At 41.4% G+C, this 20,902-nt stretch overlaps 1 protein-coding gene across 6 annotated transcripts in view; it reads right to left on the bottom strand.

The window, feature by feature from the left end:
- Nucleotides 1-20,902, bottom strand: part of LOC110527351 (probable phospholipid-transporting ATPase IH) — a 91,393-nt gene that overhangs the window by 19,036 nt on the left and 51,455 nt on the right. For all 6 annotated transcript variants that reach the window (XM_036982643.1, XM_036982645.1, XM_036982644.1 and 3 more), the window contains exons 16-23: nt 20,403-20,506; nt 11,815-11,996; nt 5,761-6,012; nt 5,259-5,436; nt 3,128-3,230; nt 2,810-2,955; nt 2,674-2,733; nt 2,382-2,509 (exon numbers count right to left, since the gene is read on the bottom strand). In XM_036982643.1, coding sequence (XP_036838538.1) covers nt 2,382-2,509; nt 2,674-2,733; nt 2,810-2,955; nt 3,128-3,230; nt 5,259-5,436; nt 5,761-6,012; nt 11,815-11,996; nt 20,403-20,506 — 1,153 coding nt within the window. The remainder of the gene's footprint in view (nt 1-2,381; nt 2,510-2,673; nt 2,734-2,809; nt 2,956-3,127; nt 3,231-5,258; nt 5,437-5,760; nt 6,013-11,814; nt 11,997-20,402; nt 20,507-20,902) is intronic.

Below are 20,902 nucleotides of genomic sequence, written 5' to 3'. Positions count from 1 at the left end.
CAGGCAGAGAGAGGAAAAGCAAACAAAAACATCAAGCATTTACTGGCAACACCACTGAACAATGTGAGCTTTACACTGTATATATGGATTCACAAACAAGTGTGTCTACGTGATTCTATTATTACCTTGTAACGTCTTACAACATCTTGAGAATGTGAATTCGGCTGTTGTTTAGTAACAGAGTTCATATGAGGAGAGAGATGGCAGTCACAGTTTGCCAAGAGCTGATAGGATTTTACAATTATCTGCTCAGTATGATCTGAGGAAACGCTGTGGAAGAGATCAACTGAGGAACATTCCCAATGTGAGATTTTCTAACAGTCTACACAAATGTATCACATCACACTATTGCATGCTGGGACAGGCAGTTGGTGGGTAGCACCTACACTATATTTACAAAAGTATGTGGACACAATCAAATGAATGGATTCAGCTATTTCAGCCACACCTGCTGCTGACAGGTGTAAACAGGAGTACACTACCGTTCAAAAGTTTAGGGTCACTTAGAAATGTCTTGTTTTTTAAAGAAAAGCACTTCTTTTGTACATTAAAATAACATCAAATTGTTCAGAAATACAGTGTAGACATTGTTAATGTTGTAAATGACTATTGTAGCTGGTAACGGCTGATTTTTAATGGAATATCTACATAGGCGTACAGAGGCCCATTATCAGCAACCATCAATCCTGTGTTTCAATAGCATGTTGTGTTAGCTAATCCAAGTTTATCATTTTAAAAGGCTAATTGATCATTAGAAAACCCTTTTGCAATTATGTTAGCACAGCTGAAAACTGTTGTCCTGATTAAAGAAGCAATAAAACTGGCCTTCTTTAGACTAATTGAATATCTGGAGCATTAGCATTTGTTGTATATTCCATTTACAACATTAACAATGTCTACACTGTATTTCTGATCAATTTGATGTTATTTTAATGGACAAAAAAAAGTGCTTTTCTTTCAAAAACAAGACATTTCTAAGTGACCCCAAACTTTTGGACGGTAGTGTATATAATCAAGCACACAGCCATGCAAACTCCATAGACAAACATTGGCAGTAGAATGGACTTACTGAAGAGCTCAGTCACTTTCAACGTGGCACCGTCAAAGGATGCCACCTTTCCAACAAGTCAGTTAGTCACATTTCTGCCCTGATGGAGCTGCCCGGGTCAACTGTAAGTGCTGTTATTGTGAAGTGGAAACGTCTAGGAGCAACAACGGCTTCGTCACAAAGCGGTAGGCCACACAAGCTCACAGAACAGAACGGCCGAGTGCTGAAGCGCGTAGCACATACAAATAGTCTGTCCTCAGTTGCAACACTAAGTACCGAGTTCCAAACTACCTCTGGAAGCAACATAAGCACATTAGCTGTTCGTCGGGAGCTTCGTGAAATGGGTTTCCATGGCCGAGCAGATGCAAGATCGATTGATGGTAGCTGAAGGATGGGATTAAAAACTAACTAAATATAACTATTGTAAAATACATTGTGTCTGTATAATTGATATAGTATGTATAAACTGGAAGTAGAAGCCTGAGTGTTGTTGTCCATTAGTTTACTCCAATTAGGGGAGGGGTGGTAGGGTTAGAGGAAAATAATAAAGGAAAATATATTTTGAAAAATATGTATACAAAAATATATATGGGGGATTTGAAATGACGCAGACAATTACATTGATAGAAGCTACAATCTGCAGTATTACAGCTGACATCACCGATTACCAAGCATCGGCTGGAGTGGTATAAAGCTCGCCGCCATTGGACTCTGGAACAGTGGAAACACGTTCTCTATAGTGATGAATCACGTTTCACCATCTGGCAGTCCAGCGGAGGAATCTGGGTTTGGAGGATGCCAGGAGAACGCTACCTGCTAGAATGGATAGTGACAACTGTAAAGTTCAGTGGAGGAATAATGGTCTGGGGCTGTTTTTCATGGTTTGGGCTAGGTCCCTTAGTTCCAGTGAAGGGATATCTTAACGCTACAGCATACAATGACATTCCAGAGGATTCTGTGCTTCCAACTTTGTGGCAACAGTTTGGAGAAGGCCCTTTCCTGTTTCAGCATGACAATGCCCCCGTGCACAAAGCGAGGTTCAAACAGAAAGGGTTTGTCGAGATCTGTGTGGAAGAACTTGACTGGCCTGCACAGAGCCCTGACCTCAACCCCATCAAACACTTTTGGGAGGAATTGGAACGCCAACTAATGCTCTTCTGGCTGAAAGGAAGCAAGTCCCTGTAGCAATGTTCCAACATCTAGTGGAAAGTCTTCCCAGTAGAGTGGAGGCTGTTATAGCAACAGAGGGGGGACCAACTCCTATTAATGCCCATGATTTTGGAGTGAGATGTTGGACAAGCAGGTGTCCACATAGTTTGGTCATGTAGTGTACCTGTAGAGGGAGGGGTCTTTCTTGAGGATGTCCATGTTGATGTGCTGCTCGATGAGGCTGAAGAGCAGGATGGGTAGAGAGGTAAAGCTGATATTGTACAGTGTCAGATAGGCTGTGTCATACAGCGGCTGGAGAGAGACAGGATGGTAGAGAACAACCAAGATCAGTCATTTAAAACAATATTTATATCTTACTCATTTGTCATGCATTCTTAACCAGAGAAAAACAATTCAAACTTCTCCACAAAGTCATGGTTTAAAGTACTACAATTTTGGGCACATCTTTTATGTACCTGTTGGGAGAAGCCACAGAAGAACTGGTAGAGGAACTGAGGGAAGATGAAGGCGACATTCTGAGGAAAAAGAAAATAATGTTTTAATGCTTAATCATCAGTAGTCCTAAGTTACATTTAGTGAGGAAACACTCACTTTGTAGAAGAAGTACTGGACAAGCTCTGAGATGCGGATGTAGTAGTAGTGTCCGTGAACCAGCAGCATCTTCTTCAGGTGTTTGAACTTCGGGATGGCATAGTCACTGTTCCGCGCTGCCTGGCGACCCTCTTTACCCATGATGCCTTAGGGGAGGACATGACTGAGCGCTTTTACCATTTGTTATGCGAGTCATATACATGAATAAAAATATATAAAACTATATTCAAATATATATATAAAATCAACCAATCTAAATCGTATTCAAATAACTTTATGGAAAAGGGGTCCATTTACAGTGAACAGGATAATACTAACCGATCCCCACGTGAGCCTCCAGGATCATGCTAACATCATTAGCCCCATCTCCAATGGCTAGCGTGATGGGGTGTTCTGGAGACGATTTGATCAGCTTCACAATCTGGTAACACAACATTTCAGGATCAGTGAGATAACCGTTTTTTAAAATCTGTAATTCCTCAAAGAAGATATGTCTAATACAGACCATCTTTGTAAAGAGAGTTAGAGCTAAACCTACAGACATTGTTATATGAACCTAACCACTGTATATTAACGTGACAGAGAGGATGCATGTAGTAGTAAGACTTCCTATGAGAATGTCAGTACATATTACATCACATCCCATATTCCTCTGCCTCCTAGCACAGTGGAGGAGAACTTGAGGGAATAGTGGTATTTTGCAGTAAGAGATAGTGACGGTCATATCAGACAGAGCTCAATAGAACTCCTCAGTATGAGATAGTGACAGTCATATCAGACAGAGCTCAATAGATCTCCTCAGTATGAGATAGTGACAGTCATATCAGACAGAGATCAATAGAACTCCTCAGTAAGAGATAGTGAGTCATATCAGACAGAGCTCAATAGAACTCCTCAGTATGAGATAGTGACAGTCATATCAGACAGAGCTCAATAGATCTCCTCAGTATGAGATAGTGACAGTCATATCAGACAGAGATCAATAGAACTCCTCAGTAAGAGATAGTGAGTCATATCAGACAGAGCTCAATAGAACTCCTCAGTAAGAGATAGTGAGTCATACCAGACAGAGCTCAATAGAACTCCTCAGTATGAGATAGTGAGTCATACCAGACAGAGCTCAATAGAACTCCTCAGTAAGAGATAGTGAGTCATACCAGACAGAGCTCAATAGAACTCCTCAGTATGAGATAGTGAGTCATACCAGACAGAGCTCAATAGAACTTCTCAGTATGAGATAGTGAGTCATATCAGACAGAGCTCAATAGAACTCCTCAGTATGAGATAGTGAGTCATATCAGACAGAGCTCAATAGAACTCCTCAGTATGAGATAGTGAGTCATACCAGACAGAGCTCAATAGAACTCCTCAGTATGAGATATTGAGTCATACCAGACAGAGCTCAATAGAACTCCTCAGTACGAGATAGTGAGTCATATCAGACAGAGCTTAATAGAACTCCTCAGTATGAGATAGTGAGTCATACCAGACAGCGCTCAATAGAACTCCTCAGTATGAGATAGTGAGTCATATCAGACAGAGCTCAATAGAACTCCTCAGTATGAGATAGTGAGTCATATCAGACAGAGCTCAATAGAACTCCTCAGTATGAGATAGTGACAGCCATGTCAGACAGAGCTCAATAGAACTCCTCAGTATGAGATAGTGAGTCATATCAGACAGAGTTCAATAGAACTCCTCAGTATGAGATAGTGAGTCATATCAGACAGAGCTCAATAGAACTCCTCAGTATGAGATAGTGAGTCATATCAGACAGAGCTCAAAAGAACTCTTCAGTATGAGATAGTGAGTCATATCAGACAGAGCTCAATAGAACTCCTCAGTAAGAGATAGTGACAGTCAGACAGAGCTCAATAGAACTCCTCAGTATGAGATAGTGAGTCATATCAGACAGAGCTCAATAGAACTCCTCAGTATGAGATAGTGAGTCATATCAGACAGAGCTCAATAGAACTCTTCAGTATGAGATAGTGAGTCATATCAGACAGAGCTCAATAGAACTCCTCAGTATGAGATAGTGACAGCCATGTCAGACAGAGCTGAATATAATATACTGTAACTCCTCAGTCCCAAAAAACGTCTGCTATGACAGGTGGGGTCTAATGTGAGCGAAAGAGAGCGAGAAGAGAGGGAGACAGAAAGATAATAGGTCGGAGAGAAATAGAGTGGAGAGAGAGCGAGAGAGGGAGAGAGGGGCAACAGTCTGGAGTGGCACTAATTGGTGACCAGAGAACAGAGGTGGGGGAGGGAGGGAGGTAGTGGAGTCCAGTAGAGAGGTGAAACATCAACCAGCTCAACACTCCATCAGACTGTGTCAGTGCTTCCTTCACTTAATCTAGCCGTGACGGATCACATGACATCAAAGTCATGTTGGTCAGAAATAGGTGTGTAAACGTGTCGTTTGAAATAACTCGGCCTGTTAGGCTACCTGTGCTTTCTGGAGGGGCGCCATGCGACAGCAGAGCACAGCGCTGCAGTTCCTACAGATCTCCAGGAAGATCTCCTTGTAGTTCCCCTGACTGGAGTCCTCCTGACTGGGCTTCAACACCGCAGACAGCGTGGCCCCGTCGATGATCAGACCGTAGTCCACACAGTCAGCAGACAGACTGGACACACACACACACAGAGATACACACACAGTCTTTAACTAACCACAATTTATAACCATTCAAAATCAAATTTTCCCTAACTCCTAACCCTAAACCTAACTCTAACCCTAACCGTAACCCCAAAACCTAACCTAACCCCCAACCCTAAACCTAATTCTAACCCTAATTATACCTTAACCCTAAACCCCCTAGACTAAAAAAATGTCCCCAGTTGGTAAAATGTCTGTATGTTTACTATTCTTGTGGGGACTTCTGGTCCCCACAAGTATAGTTAAACACATCCAGGTGCACGTGTGTGTGTGTTGGGATCCCGGCACCCACCCTGAGAAGGTGTCTCTGGTCATGCTACCATGCTGTCTGAGTACAGTTTTACTCAGGTCAAACAGAACGTCATGTAGACTCTGTTCCTCGGTGCGTTTGGTGGTCAGCTCCAGTATCTGTGTGGAGCGGCGGAACAGCTTGCTAGCGTAACAAGTAGCCGCCGCCGTCTCCATCTTGTCTCCGGTCAGCACCCAAACCTTCATCCCAGCCTTCTGGAGAGACTCGATGGTGTCTGCTGCCTTGTCCTGGAGCCTGGAGAACAGGCAACATAAAGTCAGGCAACAGTCAATGGAGCAACGCTGTACATGGTCATCAGCAGTCAATGGAGCAACGCTGTACATGGTCATCAGCAGTCAATGGAAGAAAGCTGTACATGGTCATCAGCAGTCAATGGAACAATGCTGTACATGGTCATCAGCAGTCAATGGAACAACGCTGTACATGGTCATCAGCAGTCAATGGAAGAAAGCTGTACATGGTCATCAGCAGTCAATGGAACAATGCTGTACATGGTCATCAGCAGTCAATGGGGCAACGCTGTACATGGTCATCAGCAGTCAATGGAACAATGCTGTACATGGTCATCAGCAGTCAATGGAACAACGCTGCACATGGTCATCAGCAGTCAATGGAGCAACGCTGTACATGGTCATCAGCAGTCAATGGAACAACGCTGTACATGGTCATCAGCAGTCAATGGAACAACGCTGTACATGGTCATCAGCAGTCAATGGAAGAAAGCTGTACATGGTCATCAGCAGTCAACGGGGCAACGCTGTACATGGTCATCAGCAGTCAATGGAGCAACGCTGTACATGGTCATCAGCAGTCAATGGAACAACGCTGTACATGGTAATCAGCAGTCAATGGGGCAACGCTGCACATGGTCATCAGCAGTCAATGGGGCAACGCTGTACATGGTCATCAGCAGTCAATGGAACAACGCTGTACATGGTCATCAGCAGTCAATGGAACAACGCTGTACATGGTAATCAGCAGTCAATGGGGCAACGCTGCACATGGTCATCAGCAGTCAATGGGGCAACGCTGTACATGGTCATCAGCAGTCAATGGGGCAACGCTGTACATGGTCATCAGCAGTCAATGGAACAACGCTGTACATGGTCATCAGCAGTCAATGGAACAACGCTGTACATGGTCATCAGCAGTCAATGGGGCAACGCTGTACATGGTCATCAGCAGTCAATGGAGCAACGCTGTACATGGTCATCAGCAGTCAATGGAGCAACGCTGTACATGGTCATCAGCAGTCAATGGAGCAATGCTGTACATGGTCATCAGCAGTCAATGGAGCAACGCTGCACATGGTCATCAGCAGTCAATGGAAGAAAGCTGTACATGGTCATCAGCAGTCAATGGAAGAAAGCTGTACATGATCATCAGCAGTCAATGGAAGAAAGCTGTACATGGTCATCAGCAGTCAATGGAACAACGCTGTGCATGGTCATCAGCAGTCAATGGAAGAAAGCTGTACATGGTCATCAGCAGTCAATGGAAGAAAGCTGTACATGGTCATCAGCAGTCAATGGAAGAAAGCTGTACATGGTCATGAGCAGTCAATGGAGCAACGCTGTACATGGTCATCAGCAGTCAATGGGGCAACACTGTATATGGTCAATCTTTCAATAGTTTTTCTAAATCTCTAATTCTACCACATCCATACAGAGCAGAGATGATTTGTTCAGGTTTAGAATAAAAGCAGAATGGAATGGTGCAGACACAAACAGTTTAGAATACAAGTAGAATGGAATGGTGCAGACACAAACAGTTTAGAATACAAGTAGAATGGAATGGTGCAGACACAAACAGTTTAGAATACAAGTAGAATGGAATGGTGCAGACACAAACGGTTTAGAATACAAGAAGAATGGAATGGTGCAGACACAAACAGTTTAGAATACAAGTAGAATGGAATGGTGCAGACACAAACAGTTTAGAATAAAAGCAGAATGGAATGGTGCAGACACAAACAGTTTAGAATACAAGTAGAATGGAATGGTGCAGACACAAACAGTTTAGAATACAAGTAGAATGGAATGGTGCAGACACAAACAGTTTAGAATACAAGTAGAATGGAATGGTGCAGACACAAGCAGTTTAGAATACAAGTAGAATGGAATGGTGCAGACACAAACAGTTTAGAATACAAGTAGAATGGAATGGTGCAGACACAAACAGTTTAGAATACAAGTAGAATGGAATGGTGCAGACACAAACAGTTTAGAATACAAGTAGAATGGAATGGTGCAGACACAAGCAGTTTAGAATACAAGTAGAATGGAATGGTGCAGACACAAACAGTTTAGAATACAAGAAGAATGGAATGGTGCAGACACAAACAGTTTAGAATACAAGTAGAATGGAATGGTGCAGACACAAACAGTTTAGAATACAAGTAGAATGGAATGGTGCAGACACAAACAGTTTAGAATACAAGTAGAATGGAATGGTGCAGACACAAACAGTTTAGAATACAAGTAGAATGGAATGGTGCAGACACAAACAGTTTAGAATACAAGTAGAATGGAATGGTGCAGACACAAACAGTTTAGAATACAAGTAGATTGGAATGGTGCAGACACAAACAGTTTAGAATACAAGTAGAATGGAATGGTGCAGACACAAACAGTTTAGAATACAAGTAGAATGGAATGGTGCAGACACAAACAGTTTAGAATACAAGTAGAATGGAATGGTGCAGACACAAACAGTTTAGAATACAAGTAGAATGGAATGGTGCAGACACAAACAGTTTAGAATACAAGTAGATTGGAATGGTGCAGACACAAACGGTTTAGAAAAGTCCTACACCAACTATCTCCAGTAAGATACTGTTGTCAAAATGTAGTGTAGTTCTGTTTTACATTGTAAAAGTATCACTCACTATCTAAATGTAGTTAAGTCCAGTGTAGTCGTGGCCAAAAGTTTTGAGAATGACACAAATATACATTTTCACAAAGTTTGTATGATGGCAATTTGCACATAATCCAGAATGTTATGATGAATTCAGATGAATTGCAATTTTTTGCAAAATCCCCCAAAAACATTTCCACTGCATTTCAGCCCTGCCACAAAAGGACCAGCTGACATCATGTCAGTGATTCTCTCGTTAACACAGGTGTGAGTGTTGATGAGGACAAGGCTGGAGATCATTCTGTCATGCTGATTGAGTTCAAATAACAGACTGGAAGCTTCAAAAGGAGGGTGGTGCTTGGAATCATTGTTCTTCCTCTGTCAACCATGGTTACCTGGAAGGAAACATGTGCTGTCATCATTGCTCTGTACAAAAAGGGATTCACAGGCAAGGATATTGCAGCCAGTAAGATTGCATCTAAATCAACCATTTACCGGATCATCAAGAACTTCAAGGAGAGCGGTTCAATTGTTGTGAAGAAGGCTTCAGGGCACACAAGAAAGTCCAGCAAACGCCAGGACCGTCTCCTAAAGTTGATTCAGCTGTGGGATCGGGGCACCACCAGTGCAGAGCTTGCTCAGGAATGGCAGCAGTGCATCTGAGTGCACAGTGAGTGCATGAGTGAGTGCATCTGCACGCACAGTGAGGCGAAGACTTTTGGAGGATGGCCTGGTGTCAAGAAGGGCAGCAAAGAAACCACGTCTCTCCAGGAGAAACATCAGGGACATACTGATATTCTGCAAAATGTACAGGGACTGGACTACTGAGGACTGGGGTAACGTCATTTTCTCTGATGAATCCCCTTTCTGATTGTTTGGGGCATTTGGAAAAAAGCTTGTCCAAAGAATACAAGGTGAGCACTACCATCAGTCCTGTGTCATGCCAACAGTAAAGCATCCTGAGACCATTCATGTGTGGGGTTGCTTCTCAGCCAAGGGAGTGGCCTCACTCACAGTTTTGCCTAAGAACACAGCCATGAATAAAGAATGGTACCAACACATCCTCTGAGAACAACTTCTCCCAACCATCCAGGAACAGTTTGGTGATGAACAATGCCTTTTCCAGCATGATGGAGCACCTTGCCAGAAGGCAAAAGTGATAACTAAGTGGCTCGGGGAACAAAACATCGATATTCCATGGCCAGGAAATGGCCAGGAAACTCCCCAGACCTTAATCCTATTGAGAACTTGTGGTCAATCCTCAAGAGGCGGGAGGACAAACAAAAACCCACGAATTCTGACAAACTCCAAACATTGATTATGCAAGAATGGGCTGCCATCAGTCAGGATGTGGCCCAGAAGTTAATTGACAGTATGCCAGGGCGGATTGCAGAGGTCTTGAAAAAGAAGGGTCAACACTGCAAATATTGACTCTTTACATCAACTTCATGTAATTGTCAATAAAAGCTTTTGACACTTATGAAATGCTTGAAATTATACTTCAGTATTCTGTAGTAACATCTGACAAAAATATCTAAAGACACTGAAGCAGCAAACTTTGTGAAAATTAATATTTGTGTCATTCTCAAAACCTTTGGCCACAACTGTACACAGGAGGCTGGTGGCACCTTAATTGGGGAGGACGGGCTTGTGGTAATGGCCGGAGTGGAATTAGTGGAATGGTATCAAATACATGAAATGTGGGGTTTCCATTCTCTCCGTTAGAGCCAATATTATGGGCCGTCCTCCCCTCAGCAGCCTCCGTTGGCACAGGCTTTGGGGTGTTGAGCTGGAGTGGGTTTGGGGAGCTGGTTTGTTGCAGCAGCAGTCCAACGTCACCGAGCAGGGAAGTCTATAACGAAGCTGCAGTGCAGTTAGGATTCACAGCTCCCTACACCGCTGCTGCCTGCCAACCAGCTAATTCCTACCACAGCCCAGGAGTCACAGACAAACACAGAGACGGAAAAACAAACAGACAGAAAACTAGAAAGACACACACGTGCACGCATCAACATGCACACACACACACGTGCACGCATCAACATGCACACACACACACACGTGCACGCATCAACATGCACACACACACACACACGGTGCACGCATCAACATGCACACACACACACACACGTGCACGCATCAACATGCACACACAAAGACAGATGTAAAGGAAGATGGTGAGACTAAAACACCACTCACTAACACACAGATAGACAGATAGAGAAGTGTGTTAGAGAAAGGCAAAGTGATGGGCTGTGACTGACTCTATTAAATGGGGCAGAAGCCGACCTGATACCAGAGTAAAACCTCTGGTGCTTCAGCATGACGTCTGTGCTGACAGACAGAAGAGCAGCAAGAGACCCCACTTCATCAGCTGCTATGGATGTTTGGCAGAGATCAATAACAGTGGAACTCTAATGTGGTTATCTGCTCATTAGCTGGCTGCACTGGGGACTCACACACACAACATATTGACTGACTGATTACTGAAGCTACTGTTCATGTTAAGCCTGAGAGACTGCAGCTAACTAATATTACTGGTTCACAGGCTGCTTTGGGAAAGAACACGAACCATCATTACAGGAATGGTCAGCCCTATAGTTCAACAATGTGATTCGTTCAATAGCTAACATCATTACAGGAATGGTCAGCCCTATAGTTCAACAATGTGATTCGTTCAATAGCTAACATCGTAGACCGGGTCAGTGAGTCCGATTGTCATTCATTAACTATGCACACTAGGGCTTGGAGAGTGAGGTTGACTTTCAGTTGAATCAAATCAAATTGTATTAGTCACATACAACAGTGAAATGCCCCTAACCAACAGTGCAGTTTAGAAAAATATGGAAAAGAATAAGAGATAAAAGTAACAAGTAATTAAAGAGCAGCAGTAAACTAAATACTCTACAGTTGCTAATCTACTCCGTCTCTCTAGCCCCATACATTGTTAGCTCTAAAGAGAGTTGCCATTAATATAACTCTTCTGTCCAGAATATAGAAATAGAATTAGTAGAAGCAATAGATCTAAAATCCACAAGACGGTGGTTCTGATTCTACGTTGTGATTCTAGATCGGTACCTGTCCTCGACAGCGGTGGCCCCATGAATATATAAATAGAATTGGGTAGAAAAGACAATGTAGATTGTATGATTCTACGCTGCTGTGGTTCCAGAACGTTACCTGTCCTCCACGGCGGTGGCCCCCAGCAGTACGAAGTCCTTCTCAATGAGGTCATAGGCCTCGGCCAGCTTCCTGTCTCGGTCCTGCAGGGCCAGCTTGGCGCTGTTCAGCAGGTGACACGTCTCCTCATACTGAGCCACGCTCAACTTTCTGTACGCCACGCACAGTGTCCGTAGGCCCTCCTGAAGAGAGAGAGAGAGAAATAGAGAGAGAGAGAGATAATTATGTTATGCTTTGATATGATTACTGGACACTGATGTTGCAGTTGACAATCCGATAATAACAATTATTCCACTCTTATGTTAGCTTTTTCCCCCATTAAAAACCGTCAATGACATCACTGACAGAGCAGTGGGTTACAAAAAGCTGCAGTTTGCACAGACTGGCATTGAGGGATGTCCCACTGGGCAGAGTTTACATATCAGTTTAGTCTGTGGCAGTAGACTTTTTATTTTATTTTAAATTAAAAAAAAGGGATGGATCAGCTTAATATTGCAGAAAGAATATTGGTTCCATCAATGTAATTGTCTGCATCATTTCCAATCCCCCATATATTTTTTGGGTAAATATATATATCCATACACACATGCATACATATACACATATATACATACACATACCTATATAGACATACATACCTTTGTAAGAATTTACCTTTATTATTATTCCCCGCAAACCCTACCGCCGATCCCCCAATTGGAGTAAACTAATAAACACTTCGGCTTTTACCTTCAGTTTATTCATCTTATACACATTTTACATTCAGTCTATTTTACAATAGTTATTTTTTGTTTGTTTTTAGTCCTTCCTCTGTTTCTGATGTCCATCCAGTTTGTTTTCTATTTGTAACTGTGCTATTTCACAAACGTTCTGAATCTATATACATTTTACAGACCCCGTATGTTTTACATTTGTTGTCTTGTTATTAGTCCCACCCTTCAGCTCCATTCAACCCCTCCCATCTATCTCTCAACATCATCCATTTTGGATTTCTATTTGACATATGTTTTTCAACTGTGCTGTGATGCTTCACAAACGACTTGAACCTTTCTATTCTCATAGCTTCTACAGATGGTAAATTAAAAATAAACATTTTTGCTAAAATAATTATTATATTATTGATTGATTGACTATGGCTTTTCAAATCACCCAGTATTGCTGTCTGCCGCGTTAGTTCTAGGCAAATGTTGCTATTATTCAGCCATTCATGGACCTGTGACCAAAAACGAGCTACATATGGACAATACCAAAATAAATGATCTAATGACTCTGCCTCCTCACAGCAGAATCTTCAGAGCTGGGAAGATTGTATTCCCCATATATATAACATTCTATTAGTTGCAAGAATTTTGTATAGTAATTTAAATTGAAAAATGTGAAGTTTTGCATCCGGCGTTGTTTTGCGTATCAATTCATAAACCCTGTGCCATGGAATGGGTACATCGAAAATCTCTTCCCAACTATTTAGCAATTTATATGGCACAGCTGTCAGTTTTTTGGTCCTTAAATGAAATTGGTATATGTTTTTATTTATCACATTTTTCTTTAACCATTTATATTCTTTAATACAGGGCCGACATACAAGTTCCTTACTTTTTTCCCCTTCTACTTGCCTCTTCCATTTTTGTGGTAATGCTGCAATTAGTTGGTTGTAATTTTGGGTAGAGCAGACATTTCCATATGTCTGTGTTAGCTGCATGTGTGACATAACTCCACCAGTCCTATTTATGATATCATTCACTAAAATTATACCTTTTTAAAAATGTATTTGAAAAATACAGTTTTTTTTAATCAATTAGTATATTTGAATTTAACCAGAATATTTGTTGTATTATTTGTTCTGTCTTTTCAGGTGGATTAAACTGAAATTGCAACCAACTTTCTAAGGCTTGTTTAAAAAATAAAGTTTTTGGAGATTATTTCCTTAACCAACATTTGAAAGTGGGCCGGTGTAATCTGAATAAAGGGGAAAAGGCCCTCCAGTTTGGATTTAAGTATAACTTTTGCATGACTGAAGCCTTTAGTGAGAGGTCTAATGCTTTAATATTTAATCATTTCTGCCCACCAAATTCATATTCGTTATATAAATAGGCCCTTTTCATTTTATCTGGCTTGCCATTCCAAATAAAATTGAATATTTTTTGGTCATATAATTTAAAAAGCAGGTCACTAGGTGTAGGCAAAACCATAAGCAAATAGGTAAACTGTGATATGACTAAAGAGTTAATCAAGGTGATTTTTCCACAAATGGACAGGTATTTTCCTTTCCATGGTAGCAAGATCTTATCTATTTTTTGTTAACTTTCTATAAAAATGTATTGGAGTGAGATCATTTCTTTCTTTTGGGATTTGTATACCGAGTATGTCCACATCTCCGTCAGACCATTTTATTGGTAAACTACATGGTAATGTAAAATTTGCATTTTTTTAGTGATCCAATACGTAATATTAGCATAATTTGGTTTTAATCCAGAGAGAATAGCAAAAGTATCTAGATCCTCTAAGAGGCCGTGGAGAGATTCTAATTATGGTTTTAAAAGAAAACATGAATCATCAGCGTACAATGACACCTTGGTTTTTAAACCACAGTTTTCTAATCTCTTAATATTATTGTTTGATCTAATCTTAACAGCTAACATTTCGATGGCAACAATAAACAGATATGCCGATAGTGGACAACCTTGTTTTACTCCTCTAGAGAGTTTCAAACTTTCTGAGATGTAGCCATTATTTACTATTTTACACCTAGGGTTACTATACATAACTTTAACCCATTTTATAAGAGATTCCCCAAAATTGAAATATTCTAGGCATTTATATATAAACTCCAGTCATACTTTATCAAAAGCCTTTTCAAAATCAGCTATGAAAACCAGTCCTGGTGTCCCCGATATTTCATAGTATTCTATTGTTTCCAGTACTTGTCTTATATTATCTCCAATGTATCGTCCATGTAAAAACCTGTCTGATTAGGATGAATAATATCTGACAATACTTTTTGAATTCTATGTGCCAAGCATTTTGCTAGGATTTTTGCATCACAACACTGAAGTGTATGAGGTCTCCAATTTTTTAAATGAACTGGATCTTTATACATTGGGGAGAACAAGTATTTGATACACTGCCGATTTTGCAGGTTTTCCTACTTACAAAGCAATGTAGAGGTGTGTAATTTTTTATCATAGGTACACCTCAACTGTGAGACTTCTAAAACAAAAAAACGGAATCTAAAACAAAAATCCAGAAAATCACATTGTATGATTTTTAAGTAATTCATTTGCATTTTATTGCATGACATAAGTATTTGATCACCTACCAACCAGTAAGAATTCTGGCTCTCACAGACCTGTTAGTTTTTCTTTAAGAAGCCCTCCTGTTCTCTACTCATTACCTGTATTAACTGAACCTGTTTGAACTCGTTACCTGTATAAAAGACACCTGTCCACACACTCAATCAAACAGACTCCAACCTCTCCACAATGGCCAAGACCAGAGAGCTGTGTATGGACATCAGGGATACAATTGTAGACCTGCACAAGGCTGGGATGGGCTACAGGACAATAGGCAAGCAGCTTGGTGAGAAGGCAACAACTGTTGGCGCAATTATTAGAAAATGGAAGAAGTTCAAGATGACGGTCGATCACCCTCGGTCTGGGGCTCCATGCAAGATCTCACCTCGTGGGGCATCAATGATCATGAAGAAGGCGAGGGATCAGCCCAGAACTACACGGCAGGACTTGGTCAATGACTTGAAGAGAGCTGGGACCACAGTCTCAAAGAAAACCATTAGTAACACACTACGCCGTCATGGATTAAAATCCTGCAGCGCATGCAAGGTCCCCCTGCTCAAGTCAGCGCATGTCCAGGCCCGTCTGAAGTTTGCCAATGACCATCTGGATGATCCAGAGGAGAAATGGGAGAAGGTCATGTGGTCTGATGAGACAAAAATATAGCTTTTTGGTCTAAACTCCACTCACCGTGTTTGGAGGAAAAAGAGGGATGAGTACAACCCCAAGAACACCATCCCAACCGTGAAGCATGGAGGTGGAAACATTATTCTTTGGGGATGCTTTTCTGCAAAGGGGACAGGACGACTGCACCGTATTGAGGGAAGGATGGATGGGGCCATGTATCGCGAGATCTTGGCCAAAAACCTCCTTCCCTCAGTAAGATCATTGAAGATGGGTCGTGGCTGGGTCTTCCAGCATGACAATGACCCGAATCACATAGCCAGGGCAACTAAGGAGTGGCTCCGTAAGAAGCATTTCAAGGTCCTGGAGTGGCCTAGCCAGTCTCCAGACCTGAACCCAATAGAAAATCTTTGGAGGGAGCTGAAAGTCCGTATTGCCCTGCGACAGCCCCGAAACCTGAAGGATCTGGAGAAGGTCTGTATTGAGGATTGGGCCAATATCCCTGCTGCAGTGTGTGCAAACCTGGTCAAGAACTACAGGAAACGTATGATCTCTGTAATTGCAAATAAAGGTTTCTGTACCAAATATATATCTGCTTTTCTGATGTATCAAATACTTATGTCATGCAATAAAATGCAAATGAATTACTTAAAAATCATACAATGTGATTTTCTGGATTTTTGTTTTAGATTCCGTCTCTCACAGTTGAAGTGTATCTATGATAAAAATTACAGACCTCTACATGCTTTGTAAGTAGGAAAACCTGCAAAAACGGCAGTGTATCAAATACTTGTTCTCCCCACTGTATATACCACTTGGGTCCTGTTTCAGTAATAATGATATCAGACCTTCTTGTTGAGTGTCTGATAATCTACCATTTATATAGGAGTGGTTAAAGCATGCTAATAATGGTCCTTTGAGTATATAAAAAAAGTTTTGTATACTTCCACTGGTATGCCATCCAGCCCTGGAGTTTTCCCAGCCTTAAAGGCCCCAATTGCATCAAGCAGTTCCTCCTCTGTAATTTGGCCTTCACATTAGTCTTTCTGTACAGATGTTAATTTTACAATATTATTAGGAAAAAAATCCATACAATTAGTTTCAGTTAGTGGAGATGGAGGAGCCTGAAATGAAAACTTATTCTTAAAGTACTTTACTTCCTCTTTCAAAATATAATTGGGTGAATCATGCGTGACTCCATTTGTAACAAAATTTAATAAAAGAAAATTGGTAGCATTTCTAAATTGAAGATTGAAAAATAATTTGGTGCATTTTCCCCCATATTCCATCCAGTTCGCTTTATTATTATTATGATATATTACACTAGATCTTTCTTGAAAAAGTTCCTCCATTTATTTTTGTTTTTCCTCTAACTTATTCTGTGCCTCTATGGTACCGTTTTTATTGCTATCTACCTGTACTGTTAGTCCTTCAATTTCCTTTGTTAATATGGACTCTTTTGATCTAAATTGCTTTTGTTTTATAGATGAGTACTGTATTGCATTGCCTCTAAAGGTACACTTAAAAGTGTCCCATACAGTAAGGGTATCTGCTGTACCTATGTTATGTCTGAAAATGCCCGTTATAAATTCTTCTGTCCTAGATCTAAACAATTTATCATCTAGTAGACTTTGATTAAATTTCCAATATCCTCGCCCACGTGGAAATTCTGTAAGAGTAATATATATGCCAATTATGTGATGATCCGACCGCATTCTGTCCCCTATCAACACTTTTTAAACTTTTGGTTCCAGAGAGAATGGTATAAGAAAGTAGTCAAGACGACTAGCTTGATTAAGCCTCCGCCATGTATACCTCACTAGTTCAGGGTATTTAAGTCTCCATATATCCACTAATTCCAATATATCCATGACATTCATGATTTCCTTAAATGCCTGAGGGTGATTGTTTGTAGTGTGATTTCCTTTCCGGTCCAAGGAGGTATTTAAGACCGTATTAAAATCTCCCACCATAATAATAGAGTCTAGTGTTGCTTGTAGAGTTGATCAATTCTTATATTTTCAAAGAAGCTTGGATCATCATTATTCGGACCGTATAGGTTAATAAGCCATATCTGTTTATTGTCCAATAACATATTTATAATAATCCATCTACCTTGATAATCTGTTTGCACAATTTGCACATTTGGATCAAAATTACTGTTAATTAAAACCATCACCCCTTTTGAATTTCTTTGCCCATGGGAGAAATATATTTCGCCCCCCCCAGTTCTTTTTCCACAAAACTTCATCTAAAATTGTTGAATGGGTTTCCTGTAAACAATAGATATTATATTCCTTCTCTTTTAGCCAGGTAAATACTGATTGTCTTTTCTTATTATCTGCTAAGCCATTACAATTATAACTGGCTATACTTATTTCACCACTTACCATAATGAGACACAACTTTCAATTCTATTTATGTGTATTTATATGTATATTTTTTTAATTTTACCTTTATTTAACTAGGCAAGTCATTGAAAATAGGAATCTGTTCTTAACTGATTAAGAACAGATTCCTATTTTCAATGACAGCCAGTGGGTTAACTGCCTGTTCAGGGGCAGAACGACAGATTTGTACCTTGTCAGCTCGGGTGTTTGAACTTGCAACCTTCCGGTTACTAGTCCAACGCTCTAACCACTAGGCTATCCTGCCGCCCCACATGTTCGTAAACGTACCATTAAAAAGTAACATGATGATTGAGTGTCTATATAGCTGTACCATGATCTTTGCATTGCTACTAAGTAAACCTCCAATTGGTCCCCACCATTCCACCCGCTAAAAGCCCTCCTCATCCCGAGCTGTCACATTCTAGATGATGGAGGTCAAATGTACACCTTTTCCCTGAGACACCCACAATACAGTCCCCGTATTGACCATATTCCCAAGCATCTCCATGCAGTCCGACTTGATTCTGTGCCACTAGGGTCACAATAATATACCCCCTCTCTGAATGTCCGAGTGTGACCCCCTCCCCATGGGTTACTGCAGCTAGTGTTGCCTGCACTGACACTGCCTGGGTGGGGGCACCACACCGGAATCCCCACCGGCTAGGTACAAGGTCATCAAGGTTCTCATTACCAGCTATGAGAATTTCCTTGTATATTATGCTCTTCCTTTAGGGGGCTTTGGCTTTGCAGGACCAACCCTGCCAAGCAGGCTCAGAATCTTGAGGGGGCAGTGCAGCTCTTGGTCTCTGACCACATTTTGGCTGCATACATACCACTTTCAGCAGGCCATAAAACAGTTAGGGACTTCTCCTGAGTATCTGGGTCATTCAGGTGGGTGTCTAGGGTATAGGGTTGTGGACCGTACCATTAAAATAGGACTTCTCCTGAGTATCTGGGTCATTCAGGTGGGTGTCTAGGGTATAGGGTTGTGGACCATACCATTAAATTAGGACTTCTCCTGAGTATCTGGGTCATTCAGGTGGGTGTCTAGGGTATAGGGTTGTGGACCGTACCATTAAAATAGGACTTCTCCTGAGTATCTGGGTCATTCAGGTGGGTGTCTAGGGTATAGGGTTGTGGACCGTACCATTAAATTAGGACTTCTCCTGAGTATCTGGGTCATTCAGGTGGGTGTCTAGGGTATAGGGTTGTGGACCGTACCATTAAAATAGGACTTCTCCTGAGTATCTGGGTCATTCAGGTGGGTGTCTAGGGTATAGGGTTGTGGACCGTACCATTAAAATAGGACTTCTCCTGAGTATCTGGGTCATTCAGGTGGGTGTCTAGGGTATAGGGTTGTGGACCGTACCATTAAAATAGGATCATAAATAAATAATTAGATATCATTTATTTTAAAAATTTAGTTCCCCATGATAGAACAATAAATAAATCAAATGTATAATTTATTTAAAAACTGTTCCACCATGATAGGACAATAAATAAACAAGACGTATAATTAATTATAAAAGTATATCCATCATCTGAACAACATTGAGAGCTCTCTCATACCCCGGCTCACAGCAATACATTGGTTCTGGGATATGTGGCAGTAGACTTATGACCTTGACCTTTCACATAAGCAAACACACGCACACACACACACACAAACACGCACACAAACACGCACATGAACAGTGAGACCTCAGTTCTGACATTCTCTCAGCGCCAGTCTGGTTCACACCAGCATCACCGCTGGCCATCCCATTGTAACGTAACCAGGGAAACACATTCTCCCTGACAGTCAACAGAAACGGGTCGGCACCGCTGCCAACGGCAACCCAAACTGCATCCACAATTATGTCATCCTTGGCAACCAGCCTGTCCTGATTCTGTCAGTGTGGCGTTGGAGAGATTGGGCCAGAGCCACGGACACACAGGGGTCAGTACCTCAGTACAGAGACTACCTCCACGTTGGCACCAAACACTACATAATGACAGTCAATCACCATCTCAGTTACATTCCATATACAACTTGGAACTTTTGGTGGCCAACATCTTAAGTAAGGACACTACCACTAAAGGATACAAGAATCAGTTAGCATTTAGCAGGGTCCACCATACAGCCATATGACAATATACACCTCAAGCAAAGTCAAAATGCATTTGAGGTCAGAAACTCTGGAAGTCTGATTTTGGAGCTACTTTATGACAACGGCCTCTAGTTTCTGATAGTGGCTGTGTGTGTGTGTGTGTGTGTGTGTGTGTGTGTGTGTGTGTGTGTCCTTACCACAGCGTTGTGCTCCACTCTGGCTTTGACCTGCTCCACCTTGCCAGAGATCACCCTGGGGAAGATGGAGGAGTCGGCCCCTTTACAGAACAGGTAGTACTCCCCTGTGGACAACCACACAGTTAAAACAGGTTCCTCATTAGCAGAGAGAAGCATCATTAGTTTGCAGCTGTGTGTGGCAGACAACACTAGAGATGTTCCTCAGTGAGACTGACTCTACCGTCATTAGTATGCCTTCTGCCTGTTGACCTCCTAGCACATATACACACACGCACACGCACAGAATAATGACTGGGTTGCCGTAGTAATGACTGCTTTCATCTATAAAAAGCACCAGCCACTCCCATACAGATACATCTAGTTTCTGTTTTCTAGTATTATAATGGTAGTAATTGTACTATAGTACAGTAACAACTAGTTTCTATGTTCTAGTATCATAATGGTAGTAATTGTACTATAGTACAGTAACAACTAGTTTCTATGTTCTAGTATCATAATGG

Source organism: Oncorhynchus mykiss, chromosome 7 (assembly GCF_013265735.2).
Source record: "Oncorhynchus mykiss isolate Arlee chromosome 7, USDA_OmykA_1.1, whole genome shotgun sequence".
Classification (NCBI taxonomy): domain Eukaryota; kingdom Metazoa; phylum Chordata; class Actinopteri; order Salmoniformes; family Salmonidae; genus Oncorhynchus; species Oncorhynchus mykiss.
Note: the sequence above shows the minus strand (reverse complement) of the source record. Positions and strands in the feature narration are given on the sequence as shown.